Genomic DNA, 22,415 nt, shown 5'->3' on the forward strand with positions numbered 1-22,415 from the left:
GGACAGAGACCACATTTGTCCAATTACTTTTGGTCCCTTTAAAAACAGGGTGGCACATGTTAAGGAGCTGAAACTCCTAAACCCTTCATCCAATTTTAATGTGGATACCCTCAAATGAAAGCTGAAAGTCTGAACGTCAACTGCATCTGAATTGTTTTGTTTAAAATTCATTGTGGTAATGTATATAACCAAAATTAGAAAAATGTTGTCTCTGTCAAAATATATATGGACCTAGCTGTATATATATGTCAGTGTATATATACACATACACACACACACACACACACACACACACACACACACACACACACACACACACTCGTATTTACTATGTGTAGACATTTATTTTATCTATTTAATTGCAACCTGTCAGTGTGATTTTACTGTAAGCGCACTGGAATTGCCGGCTTTTCTATCTATCTATCTATCTATCTATCTATCTATCTATCTATCTATCTATCTATGTGCGTGTGTGTGTTTTGAACAATATTTCGTCGTAAAACGATGTGTAAATGTCAGAACTGCTGTATGTAAAAGCTCATGTTAAAATCTAATTGCAAATGGATTGCATACGGATGTAATACGGATGTCATAAGGATGTTGCGATAAAAAATCGCATTGACATCACATGACACTCGCATGTTTTGCCTCCGTTTTTTCGGTCCAGAAATCGGACCGTTTTTTTTTCTCACATATGGGTATGAGCCCTTATACTCCCCTTTGGAACTGGCACCACTCCAGTGGTGATGACACTCATGTTCCTGGGGCTCACATCACATTGTCACGTGAGCCCTTAACTCCAGCTTCACTGTCCCCACTTTTGGAAAAATCGAACATCAAGAAGAAGTTACAGAGCAGCCGGAGCCCAGGCTTCCTCTTGATGTTTGATACGTCTGAAGGCTTGAGATGGTCACATGGAACATAGTTACAGCAAGTGAAAATATCAGAGGTAATTAGAATACAACCTGTCTGATACGCACCCCTTCTGAGGAAGATTGAATATCGAAACGCTCGTCATGGGGTACACTGGTACGTGTCTTCAGACAGGTTGTATTCTAATTACCGTACCTCTGATATTTTCACTTGCTGTTACTATGTTCCATGTGACCGTCTCAAGCCATGGAGTGCACATTGCTCTGTTTTCCCTCTGACGGCTATGAACCTTATTGACTCTATTATACTGTGAAAAAACTTCTACTTTTGCCTTCAGATGAAAACAGATAGATTTGGTATATAGCTGGATACTATATTGATATAGTTATTTATTATTTTTTCTATATAGCCTATGTAACTCCTTTTGCACTATACCTAATTTTCACACTGTACTTTAGATTGACTATATGGCTATATGACTATTACTATCAGTATAGATGGTAGGTACGGTATTTTATACCATTACATCTGAATCATTGAGGTATTCTCATTCCACTCTAGACCGTCTTATGGATCAATATACGATGTCTGTTATCTTGCATAAATTGTATCATTGTATTTAATTTTCAAATTAATTGTCACGTGCAGTGATTGCGCTTTTTCTCATCATTTTTGTGGGTAGGTTGCATTTCCAATTTTTAATGTTTTTTAATGTAATTTGTATACCTGAATAAAATAACTTCTATTATGAGGATTGTTTCTAGAGGACTTTGTTTGCTCTCACATTCTCTTTGGTTGCCCTATGGTCCTCCACTTTGAGACTTTTTGAGCTGATTATTTTTTGTTCATATAAAAGCTGGGTTGCAAAAAAGAAAGTGTTCGCATGTGGGGGTCTGCCTGATCCATCATTTATTTTTTCCTCCACCCCAAGGAAGCAGTTGAACAACTAGGTATTTTCTATTATTCCTTTTTTATTTTATAACTGTTTTGCATATTTATGTAGTTCTATTTTTATTTTTCTTTATTTTTTGCCAGTCCGTGCATTAGCTGCTTCCAGTCCGTGCATTAGCTGCTGCCAGTCCGTGCATTAGCTGCTGCCAGTCCGTGCATTAGCTGCTGCCAGTCCGTGCATTAGCTGCTGCCAGTCCGTGCATTAGCGGCTGCCAGTCCGTGCATTAGCTGCTGCCAGTCCGTGCATTAGCTGCTGCCAGTCCGTGCATTAGCTGCTGCCAGTCCGTGCATTAGCGGCTGCCAGTCCGTGCATTAGCGGCTGCCAGTCCGTGCATTAGCTGCTGCCAGTCCGTGCATTAGCTGCTGCCAGTCCGTGCATTAGCTGCTGCCAGTCCGTGCATTAGCTGCTGCCAGTCCGTGCATTAGCTGCTGCCAGTCCGTGCATTAGCTGCTGCCAGTCCGTGCATTAGCTGCTGCCAGTCCGTGCATTCGCTGCTGCCAGTCCGTGCATTAGCTGCTGCCAGTCCGTGCATTAGCGGCTGCCAATCCGTGCATTAGCTGCTGCCATACCGTGCATTCGCATTCATATGTACACGTACGTCTGAATCGGCCTCAAGTTCCACTGCTTTCCTTGTTGTCAAATCACTGTTTGTACCCTGCGTCCTGCAGAAAATGGGTCCATAGAACCGAGAAATCCAGCATGAAATCCTTTACTGGGTTAGATGCAGATTGGCATCCTTAGTTCACGTTATGACTTGCAGCCATCTGTTTTATTTTACACACATTGCCAATTTGTGTTTTGCAGTGAGTATCTCTGGGGGCCGCACTCTTGTTTCCAATCCTTCCCTACTATTTCCCCATTGAGGTGACCTGGATCATACTATATTACCATACAGCACATTGCTCTATTCAGTGCATGATATTTCCCTAAATGTAGGGAGGAAAGCTGTTGTGGAGCCGGCGCTCCCCGTAGATCTGTCTGAGTTACTGTACTGATAGAATTGAATATATTGTTATTCAAACTAATATTAGAACTATCATTGAATGTTTCCATTCTATTACACTTGCTGGCTTGATTGTTATGGCTCATTTTCTTCCTTTCGGCGTTGAATTTTTCTTCTTTGTCATGATCGATGTTACTTTGGACTGACTCAGTATGATGTGGTTGTTTGATAACATTTCTAGAACAAAGCACTGCACGATTATGATGCACTCCCTGAACTTGTCCTTATAGTGTATTATAATGGCTGTCAAACCAATAAATCAAGTGGAGGAAAGGGTAAAGCTGCGATGTTCACCTGTAGCCGATAAGCTGACGGCTCCCTGCCAGTGATGGGGTCACACAGCTCGGAGCCGGAGTACAATACCCGACCTCCATCCTCGGGGACAGGCATGTGGGCAAAAGTGACGACAACACATAATATGCTGAAATAGAAAATCAAAGCACGTTTCTGACATGTTGCCGCTCCGTCTCTACTTTATTTACTTTCCATGTTCTTGTACTGGTCTGCAAGACCAATTACTGTGCAGTGAGACTAGTTTTTCCTCAATTTAACACTATTTTGAGATGCAGGTATTGGTCCTGAGTCTTATTTACCAGTAACATAAGGTTTTTTTTTTTCCTGTCCAATAATTGTCTGAAAAAATGGTCAATCCCCTTCCCAAAATATTGTTAAAAAATCCCCCAAATAAAGAGAATATTAAAAAGGTTTTTTTTGCATAACTCACTACCAATATGTGGAAAAATGTTTAGAATTGAGAGTCCTCAGTGGTTGATACCTTTTAATGCCTAACTGAAAAGATGGTAACAAATTGCAAGCTTTCGAGACTGCACAGGTCTCTTCATCAGGCAAAGACTAAAAGAAATTCTGAAGAATCACATATTTCTGCACAACATTTTTCTATCTACTGACTAACACAGTACCAAGATATATATCTGTCCTGTACCAATATGTGAAAACCCTGATTTATACTCCCCCCTGTTGATGTTATTTACCACAGTATACACCAATCAACCATTAAATTATAGCTACTATATAGTGACCGAAATAAGATTACCGTATCTCCTTACAATGGTACTCTGGCACCTTTCACAGCAGGAGATTTATTAGGCAGCAAGTGAACAGTCAGTACTTGAAGTTGATGTGTTGGGAGCAGGAGAAATGGGCAGGTCTGGCCAGTCTGATCACACAGAAGAGTCACTCTAAGGAATTACTAAAAAAGTTGAGGCTGGCAATAACATAAAGGTATCAGAACACATAGTGCATGACAGCTTGCTCAGTAATGGGCCCGGTGGCTGCAGACTGAATCGTGTGCCCATCCTGACCTCTGTCGACTACCAACAATAATAATAATAATCTTATTTATATAGCCCAACATATTCCGCAGCGCTTTACAATTATAGAGGGGATTTGTACAGACAATAGACATTAGGCCCTGCTCTCAAGCTTAGAAACTATTAGGAAAAAGGGGAAAACAATGTTTGCAGTAGGCTTTTTGAACTTCAGAACTGGACCAATGGACAATGAAAGAGGGTGGCTTGGGAACATTTGAAAACAAAAATATTCAGTGCTCCGAGACAGACTAAGATTACAGCACCATTAAAATTGGGTAGGTTCAAGGATGTAGGGGATAGTAGATTCAAATTGACTTACCCCGTTCCCGAATCGCTCACCAACCTCAGGGTCAAAAAGCCTTGGCATCTATGTTGGAGATGTTTGTTCACCTATGGATTCTTGGTGTTCCACCAATAATACTGCTAGCCACTGACTCTGGAGTCAGACACCGTTGAACCTACTCCGTTTTTATGGCACCTTAATTTTACTCTGTCTCTAAGCACTATATATTATATTTTTCAAATCTTTATACTGTTACGTACCTCAACTTAGCACCTGTTAGAATTGGGCCTGTGCCAGTGATCTCTAGTTTGGATGTTTTCTGAGTAGAGAGAGATTGTGTTGGATTGCTTGAAAGCTAACATGGCCCCTTGGTGTAATGGTCAATCTCCAGTGACCATGGACATCCTCATACCAGGTGAGTCTGTAATTTTACCCCTTTGACTTATAGCTATCATCACTCTGTGAGAGTTATCTAAATTTTTAGATCGTCTTGGAAACATCAGCTGGATTCTGTGGCTTAAGCTAAGTTCACATGCAGAGTAATCATCATTTGAAAAAAATCCAGTAAGCAAAAAAAGGCTCAATTTCAAATGGAAAAAAAACTGATGATGTATTTTTCATAGATTTGAAAGATATTAAAAAAAAAAAGCAGCATAACTAATTGCTGATAGAGCCGTTTCAAATAGATGATTGCTAGATATGTGAACTTAGTCCTACCTGGGAAGAAATGTCACCAGGAAGTAGGCAAGCTGGTGGAATCATTGTGGTGTTCTGGGCAATGTGCTGCTGGGAAACCTTGGGTACTGGCATTCATGTGGATGTTATTTAGACACATACCATTTAACTAAATTCTCTAATAGCATATTCACTAATGACATTGGTGATTTTACTCTGGTTAATATGTCCTGTCACACTGCAAAAATTGATCAGGAATGTCTTGAGGAACATGCCAACAAGTTAATGGTGATGATTTGGCCTTCAAACTCCCCAGATTTCAATCTGTTGAGCATCTGTAGGATTTGTTGGAAAAACTCAAGTCCGAAACATGGATCAGTAAAATCATTAGAACAGTAACCGATCAGTAACTGCTTTTTGAATCATCCGCCAACACAGTTCATGTACAAGATCACACAATAATAAAGGAGCTCTCACGCTTTGACAGTGGGGCGCCATGGAGGATTGTGGGATCCTTCTTTGCATGCCACAGGATTCCACAATCCAGAGGTTCGGACTCTAGTTTTGCTAAAAATGGAGCCTTGTACCATGCCAATTTTTGACTAAGGCTACTTTCACACTGATCTGTCGGTACGGGCCCGTCGCAATGCGTCGGGCCAACGTACCGATGGACGCTACAAGACGTGGGTAGCCGATGCAGTTTTACAACGCATCCGCTGCCCATTCTACAGTCCGGGGAGGAGGGGGCGGAGTTCCGGCCGCACATGCGTGGTCGAAAATGGCGGACGCGACGCACAAAAAAAGTTACATGGAACTTTTTTGTGCCGATGGTCTGCCAAAACACGACGCATCCGTCGCACGACGTGTGGCAATCCGTGGCAATGCATCGCTAATGCAAGTCTATGGAGAAAAAAAAAGGCATCCTGCGGGCACATTTGCAGGATGCGTTTTTTCTCCAAAACGACGCATTGCGACATACGTCACACAACCCTAGTGTGAAAGTAGCCTAAGTTGTATCTAGTAAAATCATCGGACAGGCTCTTGCTGGGAGTATGTATAATGCATATATATCCTCCAGTCCCAACTCTTTTTTTTTTTTTTTTTTTTTGAAAGTGCATTTGAACAGCAAGGTGGCTTGTTGTTGAAGTGAAATAGAGAGAAAAAAAAACCTATAAATCTTCAGCATAGCGAGTGTGAGCGAGCTGAGTGTGACCTGAGTATAAGTGTGGACGGCGGTAAGTGTGACTTGTGATTCAGTGACTTTGGAATCAGGGCGTTTCCAAGGGAGGAATTGCTGTCTGTTTTTTTTTTTTTTTTTTTATTAATACTTTTGTATTTATTTTTAATTAACGTTTGTGTGGTGCAATCCCCATTAGGAAATGTGCTCCACTATTGTTAATGCCATCCAGTGCACATCTTGCCACATGTATGCAGTCCTTGATCAGCCGGTCGAGGGTGCATACTGCTGTGCGAGATGTGAGCACGTTGTGCATTTGGAAGCCCAGATTCTGGATCTAAATGTGCAGCTGGCAACACTGAGATCCATAGACAATATGGAGAGAGGAGTCTTCTGCTCACTGAGCAGACGCTCAATGGGATAGATGAGGGGGGGATGGTAGGATGGAGCTGCAGGACAGTGAGGCAGTTAGCTGGGTGACAGATAGAAGGCGGGGTAGAGGGAAGAGTGCCAGGGAGGCTAGTCCTGATCTGGCACACCCCAATAAGTTTGCTAAGTTGGCAGATGAGGGGGGTGCCAGTACAGGGGTAGCACTGCTGCAGCCAGGCATGCCCTCTGAAAGCCGGAGGAGTGACTGCTCCAGTAAGGAGAGAAATAGGAGAGCAGGGCAGGCCAGACAGGTGCTGGTAGTGGGGGACTCAATTATTAGGGGAACAGATAGGGCAATCTGTCACAAAGACAGGGATTGTCGAACGGTGTGCTGCCTACCTGGCGCTCAAGTCCGACACATCGCTGATCAGGTGGACAGATTACTGGGAGGGGCTGGTGAGGACCCAGCGGTCATTGTGCACATTGGCACAAAGTTAGAGGTAGGTGGAAGGTCCTTAAAGATGATTTCAGGGAATTAGGCTGCAAGCTGAAAGCAAGGACCTCCAACGTGGTATTTTCCGAAATACTGCCTGCACCACGTGCCACGCCAGAGAAGCAACGGGAGATTAGGGAGGTTAATAAGTGGCTCAAGAATTGGTGTAGGAAGGAGGGGTTTGGGTTCCTGCAGAACTGGGCCGACTTCTCAGTTGGCTACAGGCTCTACGCTAGGGACGGGCTTCCTCAATGGGGAAGGTGCAGCTGTGCTGGGGGAGAAAATGGCTAGAAGGTTGGAGGAGTGTTTAAACTAGGGATTGGGGGGGAGGGCATTCATTTTATAGGAGGGGAAGATAGTGCAGATAGAGACCTGGGCACAAATAAGGAAGTTGGGGGTGGCGGTGGCATGGGGGGTGGGGTTAGAACAGTCAGTAATGTAAGAAAGAATAGAGGTACAGAGAGGAACATCAAGTGCATGTATACTAATGCCAGAAGCCTCGCCAACAAAATGGACGAATTAGAATTAATGTTGTTGGAGCATAATTATGACATGGTGGAGATATCTGAAACATGGCTGATGAGAGCCATGACTGGGCTGTTAACTTGCAGGGCTATAGCCTTTTCAGAAATGACCGTACAGGTAAGCGAGGGGGTGGGGTGTGTCTGTATGTAAAATCGACCTTAAAACCCATCCTGCGTGATAATATAGGTGAATTTAATGAAAATGTAGAGTCCCTGTGGGTGGAGATAAGGGGAGGGGGAAAAATAATAAATTACTGATAGGGGTTTGTTATAAATCTCCAAAAATAATGGAAGCAATGGAGAATATCCTCGTAAAGCAAATAGATGAAGCTGCGACTCAAGGAGAAGTCATTATTATGGGGGACTTCAACTACCCTGAAATAGATTGGGGAACAGAAACCTGCAGTTCCAGTAAAGGTAATCGGTTTTTGAGAACTATGAGAGACAATTACCTTTCACAACTGGTTCAGGACCCAACAAGGAGGGGGGCACTGCTAGACCTAATATTAACCAACAGGCCAGACCGCATATCAAATATAAGGGTTGGGGGTCACTTGGGGAATAGTGATCACAAAATAATAAGTTTTCATGTCTCCTTTAATAAGATGTGTAGTAGAGGGGTGACAAGGACACTAAACTTCAGGAGGGCAAATTTCCAACGGATGAGAGAGGATCTTGGTGCAATTAACTGGGACGATATCCTGAGACATAAGGCTATGTTCACACGATCCTTTTTTCGCTGCGGATCCGCAGCGGATTTGCAGCTGCGGATCCGCAGACGTTTTACATGCAGGGTACAGTACAATGTTACCCTATGGAAAACTAAATCCGCTGTGCCCGCTATCCTTTTTTCGGCTTGAAAATCAGCGCGGATTTTCAGCGGAAAAAAGAAGTACCATGTCAATTCTGTCTGCGGTTTCCGCAGCGGGTTTCCACCTGCACCAATAGGAAAATGCAGCTGGAAACCCGCAGTGGAATCCGCAGTAGAAAAAGGACTGAAAACCGCAGTGAAAACCACCGCAGGTTTTGCACTGCGGTTTTCACAAATCAGGACCTGAAAAATCCGCAGCGAAAAAAGGATCGTGTGAACAAGCCCTAAAAGTACACAAAGAAAATGGGAGACGTTTATTAGCATCCTGGATAGGACCTGCGCACAGTATATACCGTATGGGAATAAACATACTAGAAATAGGAGGAAACCAATATGGCTAAATAGAGCTGTAAGGGGCGCAATAAGTGACAAAAAGAAAGCATTTAGAGAATTAAAGGAAGTAGATAGTGAGGAGGCATTAAATAAATACAAAAAATTAAATAAATTCTGTAAAAAGCAAATCAAGGCAGCAAAGATTGAGACAGAGAGACTCATTGCCAGAGAGAGCAAAAATAATCCCAAAATATTCTTTAACTACATAAATAGTAAGAAACTAAAAAATGATAGTGTTGGCCCCCTTAAAAATAGTCTGGGTGAAATGGTGGATGAGGATGAGGAAAAAGCCAATATGCTAAATGACTTTTTTTCATCAGTATTTACAAAAGAAAATCCCATGGCAGACAAAATGACTAGTGATAAAAATTCCCCATTAAGTGTCACATGCTTAACCCAGCAGGAAGTACGGCGGCGTCTAAAAATCACTAAAATTGACAAATCTCCAGGCCCGGATGGGATACACCCCCGAGTACTGCAGGAATTAAGTACAGTCATTGATAGACCATTATTTTTAATCTTTAAAGAGTCCATAATAACAGGGTCTGTACCACAGGGCTGGCGTATAGCAAATGTGGTGCCAATATTCAAAAAGGGGACAAAAACTGAACTCGGTAATTATAGGCCAGTAAGCTTAACCTCTACTGTGGGTAAAATCCTGGAGGGCATTCTAAGAGATGCTATACTGGAGTATCTGAAGAGGAATAACCTCATGACCCAGTATCAGCACGGGTTTACTAGGGACCGTTCATGTCAGACTAATTTGATCAGCTTCTATGAAGAGGTAAGTTCCGGACTGGACCAAGGGAACCCAGTAGATGTAGTGTATATGGACTTTTCAAAAGCTTTTGATACGGTGCCACACAAAAGGTTGTTACATAAAATGAGAATAATGGGGATAGGGGAAAATATGTGTAAGTGGATTGAGAGCTGGCTCAGGGATAGGAAACAAAGGGTGGTTATTAATGGAGCACACTCGGACTGGGTCGCGGTTGGCAGTGGGGTACCACAGGGGTCAGTATTGGGCCCTCTTCTTTTTAACATATTTATGACCTTGTAGGGGGCATTCAGAGTAGAATTTCAATATTTGCAGATGACACTAAACTCTGCAGGGTAATCAATACAGAGGAGGACAATTTTATATTACAGGATGATTTATGTAAACTAGAGGCTTGGGCTGATAAATGGCAAATGAGCTTTAATGGGGATAAATGTAAGGTCATGCACTTGGGCAGAGGAAATAAGATGTATAACTATGTGCTTAATTCTAAAACTCTGGGCAAAACCGTCAATGAAAAAGACCTGGGTGTATGGGTGGATGACAAACTCATATTCAGTGGCCAGTGTCAGGCAGCTGCTACAAAGGCAAATAAAATAATGGGATGCATTAAAAGAGGCATAGATGCACATGAGGAGAACATAATTTTACCTCTATACAAGTCACTAGTGCGAACACACTTAGAATACTGTGCACAGTTCTGGTCTCCGGTGTATAAGACATAGCTGAACTGGAGCGGGTGCAGAGAAGAGCGACCAAGGTTATTAGAGGACTGGGGGGTCTGCAATACCAAGATAGGTTATTACACTTGGGGCTATTTAGTTTGGAAAAACGAAGACTAAGGGGTGATCTTATGTTAATGTATAAATATATGAGGGGACAGTACAAAGACCTTTCTGATGATCTTTTTAATCATAGACCTGAGACAGGGACAAGGGGGCATCCTCTACGTCTGGAGGAAAGAAGGTTTAAGCATAATAACAGACGCGGATTCTTTACTGTAAGAGCAGTGAGACTATGGAACTCTCTGCCGTATGATGTTGTAATGAGTGAGTCATTACTTAAATTTAAGAGGTGACTGGATGCCTTTCTGGAAAAGTATAATGTTACAGGGTATATACACTAGATTCCTTGATAAGGTGTTGATCCAGGGAACTAGTCTGATTGCCGTATGTGGGGTCGGGAAGGAATTTGTTTCCCCATGGTGGAGCTTACTCTTACCACATGGGGTTTTTTTGCCTTCCCCTGGATCAACATGTTAGGGCATGTTAGGCTATGGGTTGAACTAGATGGACTTAACCCTTTCACGACATGCGCCGTACATGTACGGTGCATGCCGTGAATCCCCCTTTGATGTGGGCTCCGGCGCTGAGCCCACATCAAAGTCGCGACATGTCAGCTGTTTTGTACAGCTGACATGTGCGCGCAATAGCGGCGGGTGAAATCGCTATTCACCCGCCGCTATTAACCTGTTAAATGCCGCTGTCAAACGCAGACAGCGGCATTTAACTAAAGCATCCGGCCGGGCGGCCGGAAATGACGTCATCGCCGACCCCCGTCACATGATCGGAGGTCGGCGATGTGTCAGGACAGTAACCATAGAGGTCCTTGAGACCTCTATGGTTACTGATGCCGGCCTGCTGTGAGCGCCCCCCTGTGGTCTGCACTCGCAGCACACCTGCATTTCAGCTACATAGGAGCGATCTGATGATCGCTGCTATGTAGCTGAGTCAATCGGGTTGTGCCAGCTTCTAGCCTCCCATGGAGGCTATTGAAGCATGGCACAAATAAAAAAAAAAAAAGTTTTTAAAAATATGAAAAAAACGTAAAAAACATAAAAGTTTAAATCACCCCCCTTTCGCCCCATCCTAAATAAAACAATAATAAAAAATCAAACCTACACGTATTTGGTATCGCCGCGTTCAGAATCGCCCGATCTATCAATAAAACAAAAGCATTAACCTGATCGCTAAACAGCGTAGCGAGAAAAAAATTCAAAACGCCAGAATTACGTTGTTTTGGTCGCCGCGACATTGCATTAAAATGCAATAACGGGCAATCAAAAGAACGTATCTGCACAAAAGTGATATTATTAAAAACGTCAGCTCGGCACGCAAAAAATGAGCCCTCACCCGACCCCAGATCACGAAAAATGGAGTCGCTATGAGTATCGGAAAATGGCACTTTTTTTTTTTTAAGCAAAGTTTGGAATTTTTTTTCACCACTTGGATAAAAAATAACCTAGACATATTAGGTGTCTATGAACTCGTAATGACCTAGAGAATCAGAGTGGCAGGTCAGTTTTAGCATTTATTGAACCTAGCAAAAAAGCCAAGCAAAAAACAAGTGTGGGATTGCACTTTTTTTGCAATTTCACCGCACTTAGAATTTTTTTCCCGTTTTCTAGTAAAAGGCATGGTAAAACCAATGGTGTCGTTCAAAAGTACAACTCTTCCCGCAAAAAATAAGCCCTCACATGGCCATATTGACGGAAAAATAAAAAAGTTATGGCTCTGGGAAGGAGGGGAGTGAAAAACGAAAATGCAAAAACGAAAAAGGGCCGCGACTTGAAGGGGTTAAAGTCTTCCTTCAACCTTAATAACTATGTAACTATGTAAATCCCCGCAGCACAGAGTGACTGCAGACTTATTGCTTTGGACCGGACAACCCCTTCAAAGAATAGGTCATTTTCTGAAGATAGCTTCCCTTTAAAGCCCACTGTGTTCTTTTCGCGAAAATATAAATTGTTAGCTAAAGATTTCAAGTGAGGAGATGAAGTGTGGTAAGAGGAATGTATTAGGCCTCAAGTAAAATCATAATTACAGTGCATAGACTTTTAACCATTTCTTTACAATACTGTTCATGCACATAATTAATTATGCAAATCACAGCAAAAAGGTTTTCTTGTGGGATTGAAGAGGGAATTTGCCAAACAATGAAGTCATAATTAAAATACTAACAATAATTGTGTCTTGTAAATCACCATTCTATGTAATTAATAATGACCTCTGTCTGTGAGAAGTGGAGGTGTGACATTATTCTCGTGGCATCATCCTTCTGAGGGTTTTACTTCTCTATTAAAAAAAAAAAAAAAATCCTTGAAGTCCCTGATTTGCTCCTATGTTAAATCTTTTTATATTCTGTTTCTTTCCTATTTAAACATTTTTCCCAGCTTTCTTGTGACACAAACTATTAGATGCATATACATGTACACCGCCACCGCTTCCTCCGCCTTCACTCCCTACCTATGTGCCAGTATGTCGTGTCTTTCCGCCATTCCATTGAAGTAAAGTGAACAATTCCATAACTTTATATTCTTTCTAACTTTAGATATGATATCAGGTGTTACAATATAAGTTTTTTTTATTATTATTATTATTATTATTATTATTATTATAGTCTCACTAAGGGACTTTGCAATCCAATTTTCTGATCTCTGCATATACATTGGTATACTCTGCAAAAAAAAATCCTGTACTGCGTTGGTGGTGCACCAAGACTCGCATTAAAGTCTTTTTTTAGTTTGATTTTCTAGTAAAATTGTATATCATCTTTATTTTGCAGTTGAAAGATGCATGAGTGTAATGCAATCTGGAACACAGATGATCAAACTGAAAAGTGGAACAAAGGGTCTGGTCCGTCTGTTCTACCTGGATGAACATCGTACGTGTATTAGATGGAGACCCTCCAGAAAGAGTGAAAAGGCTAAAAGTAAGTTTCTACTTGGTCCAAATAAAAACATATACCCATAAAAAGTGGTTTACTGTTATAATGACATTTAAAAAAAATGTAATGCAAATAAAACTTTGACGACTCAGGACTCGATCAGCTCAGTAGCTCTGCCGATGTAGATATAGCATCCCGCTCAGAGCCACTGAGCTCAATGATTGGCTGCAGCGCTGTTTGGATCGCCCCCATAGGGCAGTGGGGTACTCGGTACCGGGTCCTTCGGTTCTCAAGGGGGATGTCACGGTGGCTGACCCGGTCCATGGCCCTAGGGACGTCCGTTGTAAATGGGGGAAAGGTCTTTAAAGGAGAAATGTTTGTGACACCACCTGTGGTATTCGGTCAGGGTGACCGACGCTGCTTAGGGGTCCACTGGGGTGATGTTATGACAGCTAGATGGTATACCTTCCCACAGGTGAAGTATGTTCCCAGGGCTTCCCAGTGCGTAGATGGTGAATGGTGTGAGGCGCAGTGAAGAACGAGGACACAAGGTTGCAGTCTCTTTACCTTTTTACTGGAGGCTTCAGCGTCCACAGTCCAGAGCACGAGATCACAGGGCAGGCAGGGTCCGGACGGTCTGAAGGCAAATCCAGAGTCCCCTTATCCAGGTGGAAATCAGTAGCCTTCCTCTAGCGCCTGGGTGTTGTAGTACCTTACTGCTAAGCCTCTCATAAGGTCCTCACAACTGTTGTAGATGTTCTAGATGTTATGTCTCTTTCTCTCTGTCCCCCAGATGGATAGGGCAAACCCGTATGACTGGTGGCCTGAGGCTTTTTACAGGGACTCAAGCATGCCCTGGCCCCCGCAAGTTGCCACCGTGCCTCCTGGGTATAGGGCGGATCAGTAACTTGAAATTAGCCGTCCTGACGGTCTCTGGAGCAAGGCATAAAGGACTGTTGCTCCTTCGGTGTTCCGGCCATCGGATTTCTGCACCTCAGGAGGCAGCCTATGCAGGGCAGAACTCCTCCTGGTTTCCTCTCCTTTTGCTATGAGTTCTCCTCACGCTTTACGATACAGTTCTCTGTTCGTGTCTCTTTCTGGAAGCTGCCGCACGTGGGGCAGGCGCAGCTCTGTGGCCTTCTGTCTAGGCCTCTGACAGGATCCCACCCCTGTCACGAACCAACTAACTGAGCCGAAGCTCAGCTAGCAGCTGCCTAACTTTCTATCCAGACCACCAGTTTTACCTAATTGTGAAGAGTGCCCTAATAAATTGGAGCATAGCTCCCCCTGGTGGACTGGAGTATGAAGTGCGTTGTGTTGGTGTTACCTGTAGTGAGATCTCCTTTATTGTCTCCAAACGTAACATCACTCCCCTCTAGAGGAGAATGACATTACTGCAACGACTAGGACCCTGGGGCGCTGCACTGTTCATGCGATGTCAGCACGGCAGCCAATAAAGGACCTCAGGAGCAGCGGCAGAGACTCAGCCCTTTAACCAGGAAGGATGAGTCCAGTATGATTTTATTATTTTAGAACAACCTTCATCTGGGTACCGGGATTTTTTAAAAGTGGACCACCCATTTAATCACTCATTTTAGGTTTAGTGTTTCTTTTGTTAATATTTTACAAGTGAAAAGTAAGACATGGGATTCTCATTCTTTTTATTTCTTTAATGCTTGTATTTTGGCTTTAAAATAATTTTTACAAACAGATTAAATTTAAAATGTTTGACTATTTGGCTTTTAAATATTCCCTGTTCTTTGCTGGCTGCAGAATGAGATTAACTATCAATCCATAGGTGACGTTGTTTTGATGGGGAGTTTTTACCTTTCTTATGTGTTTTACTGAGCTCTTTTTAGTTTATAGCCAGACCCTTTAACTCTTTCTGCAGCAAGCAGGAGACGGCACAAGACAGAGGGTATAGAAAGAAAATAATGCAACATTTTTAATGAAACCCAGAATGCACATGAATGGGGTCAGAATACCTTTGGGGAAATGAATGTTTAGCTTGCAGCTATTTAAAGTCTATGACCAGCTTTAACTCCTTCATGACATATGACGTACATCTGCGTCATATGTGTACTGTCCCTGCCTTTGATACAGGTGCACATGCCGTGTCGGCATCTTTCCCAGTAGATGATGACTGATTTTATCAGCCATCATGTGCCTTTAGCAGTTGATGGTGGAGGAGCGACGCTCCACCCGCAGCTGTGAACCTGTTCAATCCCAGCATTTAATATGTGCACCGTAGGTGGGTGCGTTATTCCACACCACCAGCCCTTAGCTGGCGTTCATAGAAGATCGTGACTTAAGCACCGATGCACTAGCATAAGTGATTGTATAAAAGCAGCTTCAAGTCCTATAAGGAGACTATTAAATACAGCGAAAAGTAAAAAAAAAATCAGAAAATAAATAAAACATTTAAAAATAAAACTATATAAAAAAATTACATTGCAACATTGAAATAAAATACAATAAGAGGTGATCAAAACATCATATCTACCCCAAAATGGTATCCGTAAAAACATCAGCTCAGAGCGTCAAAAATAAGCCTTCACTCAGCCCAATATATACTGAAAAATTAAAATGTCACGGGTTTCCCAAAATGGCGACAAACACATTTTTAATTATTTTCAAAAATGTCCCAATTTTTTTTTTCACCACTTGAATAAAAAAACAAAAACAAAACTACACGTGTTTACTATCGGCGAACTCGTACTGATCAGGAGAATCGTATTGCCTGGTCAGTTCTACAATTTGGTGAACATGGTAATTAAAAAACAAACAAAAAAACAATTGTGAAATTAGTTTTTTTGCAGTTTCAGCAAACATGGAATTTTTCCTGTTTTCCAGTACACTACATGATAGAATGAATGGAGTCATTCAAAAGTACAACTTGTCCCAGAAAAAACAACCCCCCATACGCTTATGACTCCTGGAAGAAGAGGTGGAGAAAACAGAAATGGAAAAAAATGGAAAATCTAATTTCATGTCATGTTAATAGGGAATGTGCTGCCAACAACATGCATGGGGACAAAGTGATCCTGCCAACAATTGTGCTGTCCCCATGTAGTTTGTCTTGTCCCTTGTGAATGCGTCTTTAAAGGCAATAAACATGTTTTACTTGGAAGAATATTTTTTCCTTTAGTGGCTACTTTTTAGTTAAAAAAAATGCACTAGTTTCTCTCTTCATTCATTATTCTTTTATTAATATTCAAACTGCCTGATATGTAGATTACAGCATGATCCACGTATCAGATTTTTCCATTGTGGGAGTTTCCCTCCCAGTAATACAGGCTGGATGTGAGAACTCTGTATATCCAGGTGCTGCTACCTTTATTAGCTATAATACTGTATTCACTTCCTGTGACTGCAGATGCTTTCCCCTCTTTCCATACTGTGGAGATGTGTACAACCCCGCTCCGCCTCCCTACTGCTATTTCTAACACTGAGAGAATAGAGGGAAGAGCTATCGGATCCGGGAGCAGGAGCTCTGATGTATTTGTAGCATTTTTAATGGACACTTTAGAAAATTACTTAATTGTACATTTAAAAAAGCAAATAAACAAAGACATCTTTCAATGGTTAATAGCCTTTCATAGCTCTTATACGTGTCAATTCGCAGTGAATGCCCACCTTTAGTTAAATAAGTCCACATTCTGTGCTTATTACTTTTAGAATATTTCGGTATAGAAATCGGGTGTCATTTTCGTGTACAAAGCTCCTAGTCTTCTCCCTCACTATAATTACCCACAGACTACATTCTAAAGCGCTAACATTACTCACCTGCCACTGAACTCATTAATAACTTTGCATGCAGAAGTTTCCCTCTTGTGCGGGCTGCAGAGAGTCAGAATTTTATAATTGATCTCCACAGCATTGTGAGATTTTAATATGAGAAGAAAATGATGCCCAGATACTTAAATATGATGGAATAAATTGGGACAGAACTATATACCTAAAACGTGAAACGTTCATTTGAAATGTGAATATTTTTATGCATTTTTTTTCGCAAATGTAATTAAATAAACTAATCAGTTCAATCTCCGTTTGTACTTTCCAGGTGTACTTTCCAACCGTTGCTCTTGCACCTTTGCCATGTTTTTAGAGAACCTTGCGCTTCTAGAGGAAAGTTTACTTTGTATGTGAACATGTCATTTCAGACATACCTATCTATTACATTGAAATTTCCTATATCCAATATGTATTAATCCCTGCAGAGTCTCATTGAATATATGTTTAGATGCTGCAGACAGGTTTCTAGTTGACAGATTTTACTTATAAAACTTGTGTTGGTCAAATATCTGTTGACGTTTCATTTATCATTTTGCGTTTTGCTACATAGAATGCTACGTACTAAGCAAAGTTTTGTCGATGAATGTTAGGCTAGGTTCACATGTGTGATCGAGCTTCAGATAGAAGATTCTGTCATTTTTAGCTGAGCAAAGACTGAAGCATGCTGCAGTATATTTTCTGGGTAAAATTACATGTCTGAACATCCCCATTATAAGACCAGTGATGTCTTTCATATATTTGATCCATCCCTGGCATGAAATTACTTATTCAGTTCCTAAAATGGTACAGAATAATGGAATTTAAAATGCAGATGTTATCTCAACTTAACCTGAGATATATGACCTGTAGAAGAGGTTTGATGCTGGAGAATACAGTATGGGCTGTGGAAGAGGTGTGATGCTGGAGAACACAGTATTGTCAGTAGAAGAGATGTGATGCTGGAGAATACAGTATGGGCTCTAGAAGAGGTGTGATACTGGAGAATACAGTATGGACTGTAGAAGAGGTTTGATGCTGGAGAACACAGTATGGGCTCTAGAAGAGGTGTGATACTGGAGAATACAGTATGGACTGTAGGAGAGGTGTGATGCTGGAGAACACAGTATGGTCAGTAGAAGAGCTGTGATGCTGGAGAACACAGTATGGTCAGTAGAAGAGCTGTGATGCTGGAGAACACAGTATGGTCAGTAGAAGATCTGTGATGCAGGAGAATACAGTATGGACTGTAGGAGAGGTGTGATGTTGAAGAACACAGTATGGTCTGTAGAAGAGGTTTGATGCTGGAGAATACAGTATGGGCTGTAGAAGAGCTGTGATGTTGAAGAACACAGTATGGTCTGTAGAAGAGGTGTGATGCTGGAGAATACAGTATGGACTGTAGAAGAGCTGTGATGTTGAAGAACACAGTATGGTCTGTAGAAGAGGTGTGATGCTGGAGAATACAGTATTGGCTGTAGAAGAGGTTTGATGCTGGAGAATACAGTATGGACTGTAGAAGAGCTGTGATGTTGAAGAACACAGTATGGTCTGTAGAAGAGGTGTGATGCTGGAGAATACAGTATGGGCTGTAGAAGAGGTTTGATGCTGGAGAATACAGTATGGACTGTAGAAGAGCTGTGATGTTAAAGAACACAGTATGGTCAGTAGAAGAGCTGTGATGCTGGAGAATACAGTATGGGCTGTAGAAGAGGTTTGATGCTGGAGAATACAGTATGGACTGTAGAAGAGGTTTGATGCTGGAGAATACAGTATGGACTGTAGAAGAGGTTTGATGCTGGAGAATACAGTATGGACTGTAGAAGAGGTGTGATACTGGAGAATACAGTATGGACTGTAGGAGAGGTGTGATGCTGGAGAACACAGTATGGGCTGTAGAAGAGGTTTGATGCTGGAGAATACAGTATGGGCTGTAGAAGAGCTGTGATGTTGAAGAACACAGTATGGTCTGTAGAAGAGGTGTGATGCTGGAGAATACAGTATGGACTGTAGAAGAGCTGTGATGTTGAAGAACACAGTATGGTCTGTAGAAGAGGTGTGATGCTGGAGAATACAGTATGGGCTGTAGAAGAGGTTTGATGCTGGAGAATACAGTATGGACTGTAGAAGAGCTGTGATGTTGAAGAACACAGTATGGTCTGTAGAAGAGGTGTGATGCTGGAGAATACAGTATGGGCTGTAGAAGAGGTTTGATGCTGGAGAATACAGTATGGACTGTAGAAGAGCTGTGATGTTAAAGAACACAGTATGGTCAGTAGAAGAGCTGTGATGCTGGAGAATACAGTATGGGCTGTAGAAGAGGTTTGATGCTGGAGAATACAGTATGGACTGTAGGAGAGGTGTGATGTTGAAGAACACAGTATGGGCTGTAGAAGAGGTGTGATGCTGGAGGATACAGTATGGACTGTATAAGAGGTGATGCTGGAGAATACAGTATGGGTTCTAGAAGAGGTGTGATGCTGGAGAATACCGTATGGGCTCTAGAAGAGGTGTGATACTGGAGAATACAGCATGGACTGTAGAAGAGGTGTGATGCTGGAGAATACAGTGTGGACTGTAGAAGAGGTGTGATGCTGGAGAATGCAGTATGGACTGTAGAACAGGTTTGATGCTGGAGAATACAGTATGGACTGTAGAAGAGGTGTGATGCTGGAGAATACAGTATGGGCTGTAGAAGAGGTGTGATGCTGGAGAATACAGTATGGACTGTAGAAGCGGTGTGATGCTGGAGAATACAGTATGGACTGTAGAAGAAGTGTGATGCTGGAGAATGCAGTATGGGCTCTAGAAGAGGTGTGATGCTGGAGAATACAGTATGGGCTCTAGAAGAGGTGTGATGCTGGAGAATACAGTATGGGCTGTAGAAGAGGTGTGATGCTGGAGAATACAGTATGGGCTGTAGAAGAGGTGTGATGCTGGAGAATACAGCATGGACTATAGAAGAAGTGTGATGCTGGAGAATGCAGTATGGGCTCTAGAAGAGGTGTGATGCTGGAGAATACAGTATGGGCTCTAGAAGAGGTGTGATGCTGGAGAATACAGTATGGGCTGTAGAAGAGGTGTGATGCTGGAGAATACAGTATGGGCTCTAGAAGAGGTGTGATGCTGGAGAATACAGTATGGGCTCTAGAAGAGATGTGATGATGGAGAATACAGTATGGACTGTAGAAGCGGTGTGATGCTGGAGAATACAGTATGGACTGTAGAAGAGGTGTGATGCTGGAGAATACAGTATGGACTGTAGAAGAGGTGTGATGCTGGAGAATACAGTATGGACTGTAGGAGAAGTGTGATGCTGGAGAATGCAGTATGGGCTGCAGAAGAAGTGTGATGCTGGAGAATACAGTATGGGCTCTAGAAGAGGTGTGATGCTGGAGAATACAGTATGGGCTCTAGAAGAGGTGTGATACTGGAGAATACAGTATGGGTGGTAGAAGAGGTGTGATGCTGGAGAATACAGTATGGGCTGTAAAAAATGTTTTTTGACTGGCATTCCCTTTAATGATGTATTATTTCTCAATTTTTTGACTGGCATTCCCTTTAATGATGTATTATTTCTCAATTTGTAGAGGAAAATACATTTTTGCCTAGCATGAGTTTGTTTTTCTTGATTTCATGGTAGAACTTCTTCCTCCTAATTCTTAAAGTTAAATTATTCGATTTGTTTTCAGAAAGATATTGGATGTGACCTATTTAATTCTATACGTATTAGTATATTTTTCTCCGAGCATGAAGCTTTTTCACTTTCTTGATAATTCATGTGATTTACAACTCTATGAAATGAAATGTCCCTATAGTGTGTCATTATCTAAAAATAGGGTACCAATCCTTAAATAAAGAATGATAAGTCTGACTTTGATGTTCAGACTGTGCTCTGTAATTACATTTCAGACTCAAACCAATGGGAACAGCAAGTGCGCTCTAAACTCCTTAACTTTTCCATGTTCGTCCTTTACAATTAAAATCTGCTTTTTTTTTCTTTCACATTTCCATCTTCTGTTCACATGAGAATTTGAGCTCTTACCTTTTTCTGGAATTGAATCTAATCCATTTTTTTTTATAATATCTGTTAAAGAAAAATATCAGTTTAGTGAGAATATTGTTGCACTGCTTCATCTGTGTATTCATTAGCTCGTTGTGTGGCTATATATACAGTTATATGAAAAAAGTTTGGGCACCCCTATTAATCTTAAGCTTAATGTTTTATAAAAATAGTTTTTTTTGCAACAGCTATTTCAGTTTCATATATCTAATAACTGTTGGACACAGTAATGTTTCTGCCTTGAAATTAGGTTTATTGTACTAACAGAAAATGTGCAATCTGCATTCAAACAAAATTTGACAGGTGCATAAGTATGGGCACCTCACCAGAAAAGTGACATTAATATTTAGTAGATCCTCCTTTTGCAAAAATAACAGCCTCTAGTCGCTTCCTGTAGCTTTTAATGAGATCCTGGATCCTGGATGAAGGTATTTTTGACCATTCCTCTTTACAAAACAATTCCAGTTCAGTTAAGTTTGATGGTCGCCGAGCATGGACAGCCCTCTTCAAATGATCCCACAGATGTTCAATGATATTCAGGTCTGGGGACTGGGATGGCCATTCCAGAACAGTGTAATTGTTCCTCTGCATGAATGCCTGAGTAGATTTGGAGCTGTGTTTTGGATCATTGTCTTGCTAAAAGATCCATCCCCTGCGTAACTTCAACTTTGTCACTGATTAATGAACATTATTGTCGAGAATCTGCTGATACTGAGAGGAATCCATGCGTCCCTCAACTTTAACAAGATTCCCGGTGCCGGCATTGGCCACATAGCCCCAAAGCATGATGGAACCTCCACCAAATTTTACTGTGGGGAGCAAGTGTTTTTCTTGGAATGCTGTGTTTTTTTGCCGCCATGCATAACGCCTTTTTGTATGACCAAACAACTCAATCTTGGTTTCATCAGTCCACAGGACCTTCTTCCAAAAAGAAATTGGCTTCTCCAAATGTGCTTTTGCATACCTCAGCCGACTCTGTTTGTGGCATGCTTGCAGAAACGGCTTCTTTCGCATCACTCTCCCATACAGCTTCTCCTTGTGCAAAGTGCGTTGTATAGTTGACCGATGCACAGTGACACTATCTGCAGCAAGTTGATGCTGCAGCTCTCTGGAGGTGGTCTAAGGATTGTCCTTGACTGATCTCACCATTCTTCTTCTCTGCCTTTCTGATGTTTTTCTTGGCCTGCCACTTCAGGCCTTAACAAGAACTGTACCTGTGTTCTTCCATTTCCTTACTATGTTCCTCACAGTGG

General features: G+C 41.8%; 1 protein-coding gene across 10 annotated transcripts in view; it reads left to right on the forward strand.

Moving 5' to 3' along the window:
- Positions 1–22,415, forward strand: part of PLCH1 (phospholipase C eta 1) — a 366,784-nt gene that overhangs the window by 200,589 nt on the left and 143,780 nt on the right. For all 10 annotated transcript variants that reach the window (XM_077290709.1, XM_077290705.1, XM_077290712.1 and 7 more), the window contains one exon: positions 13,227–13,373. In XM_077290709.1, the coding sequence (XP_077146824.1) occupies positions 13,227–13,373 (147 nt within the window). The remainder of the gene's footprint in view (positions 1–13,226; positions 13,374–22,415) is intronic.

The sequence above is a fragment of the Ranitomeya variabilis genome, chromosome 2 (assembly GCF_051348905.1).
Source record: "Ranitomeya variabilis isolate aRanVar5 chromosome 2, aRanVar5.hap1, whole genome shotgun sequence".
NCBI lineage: Eukaryota > Metazoa > Chordata > Amphibia > Anura > Dendrobatidae > Ranitomeya > Ranitomeya variabilis.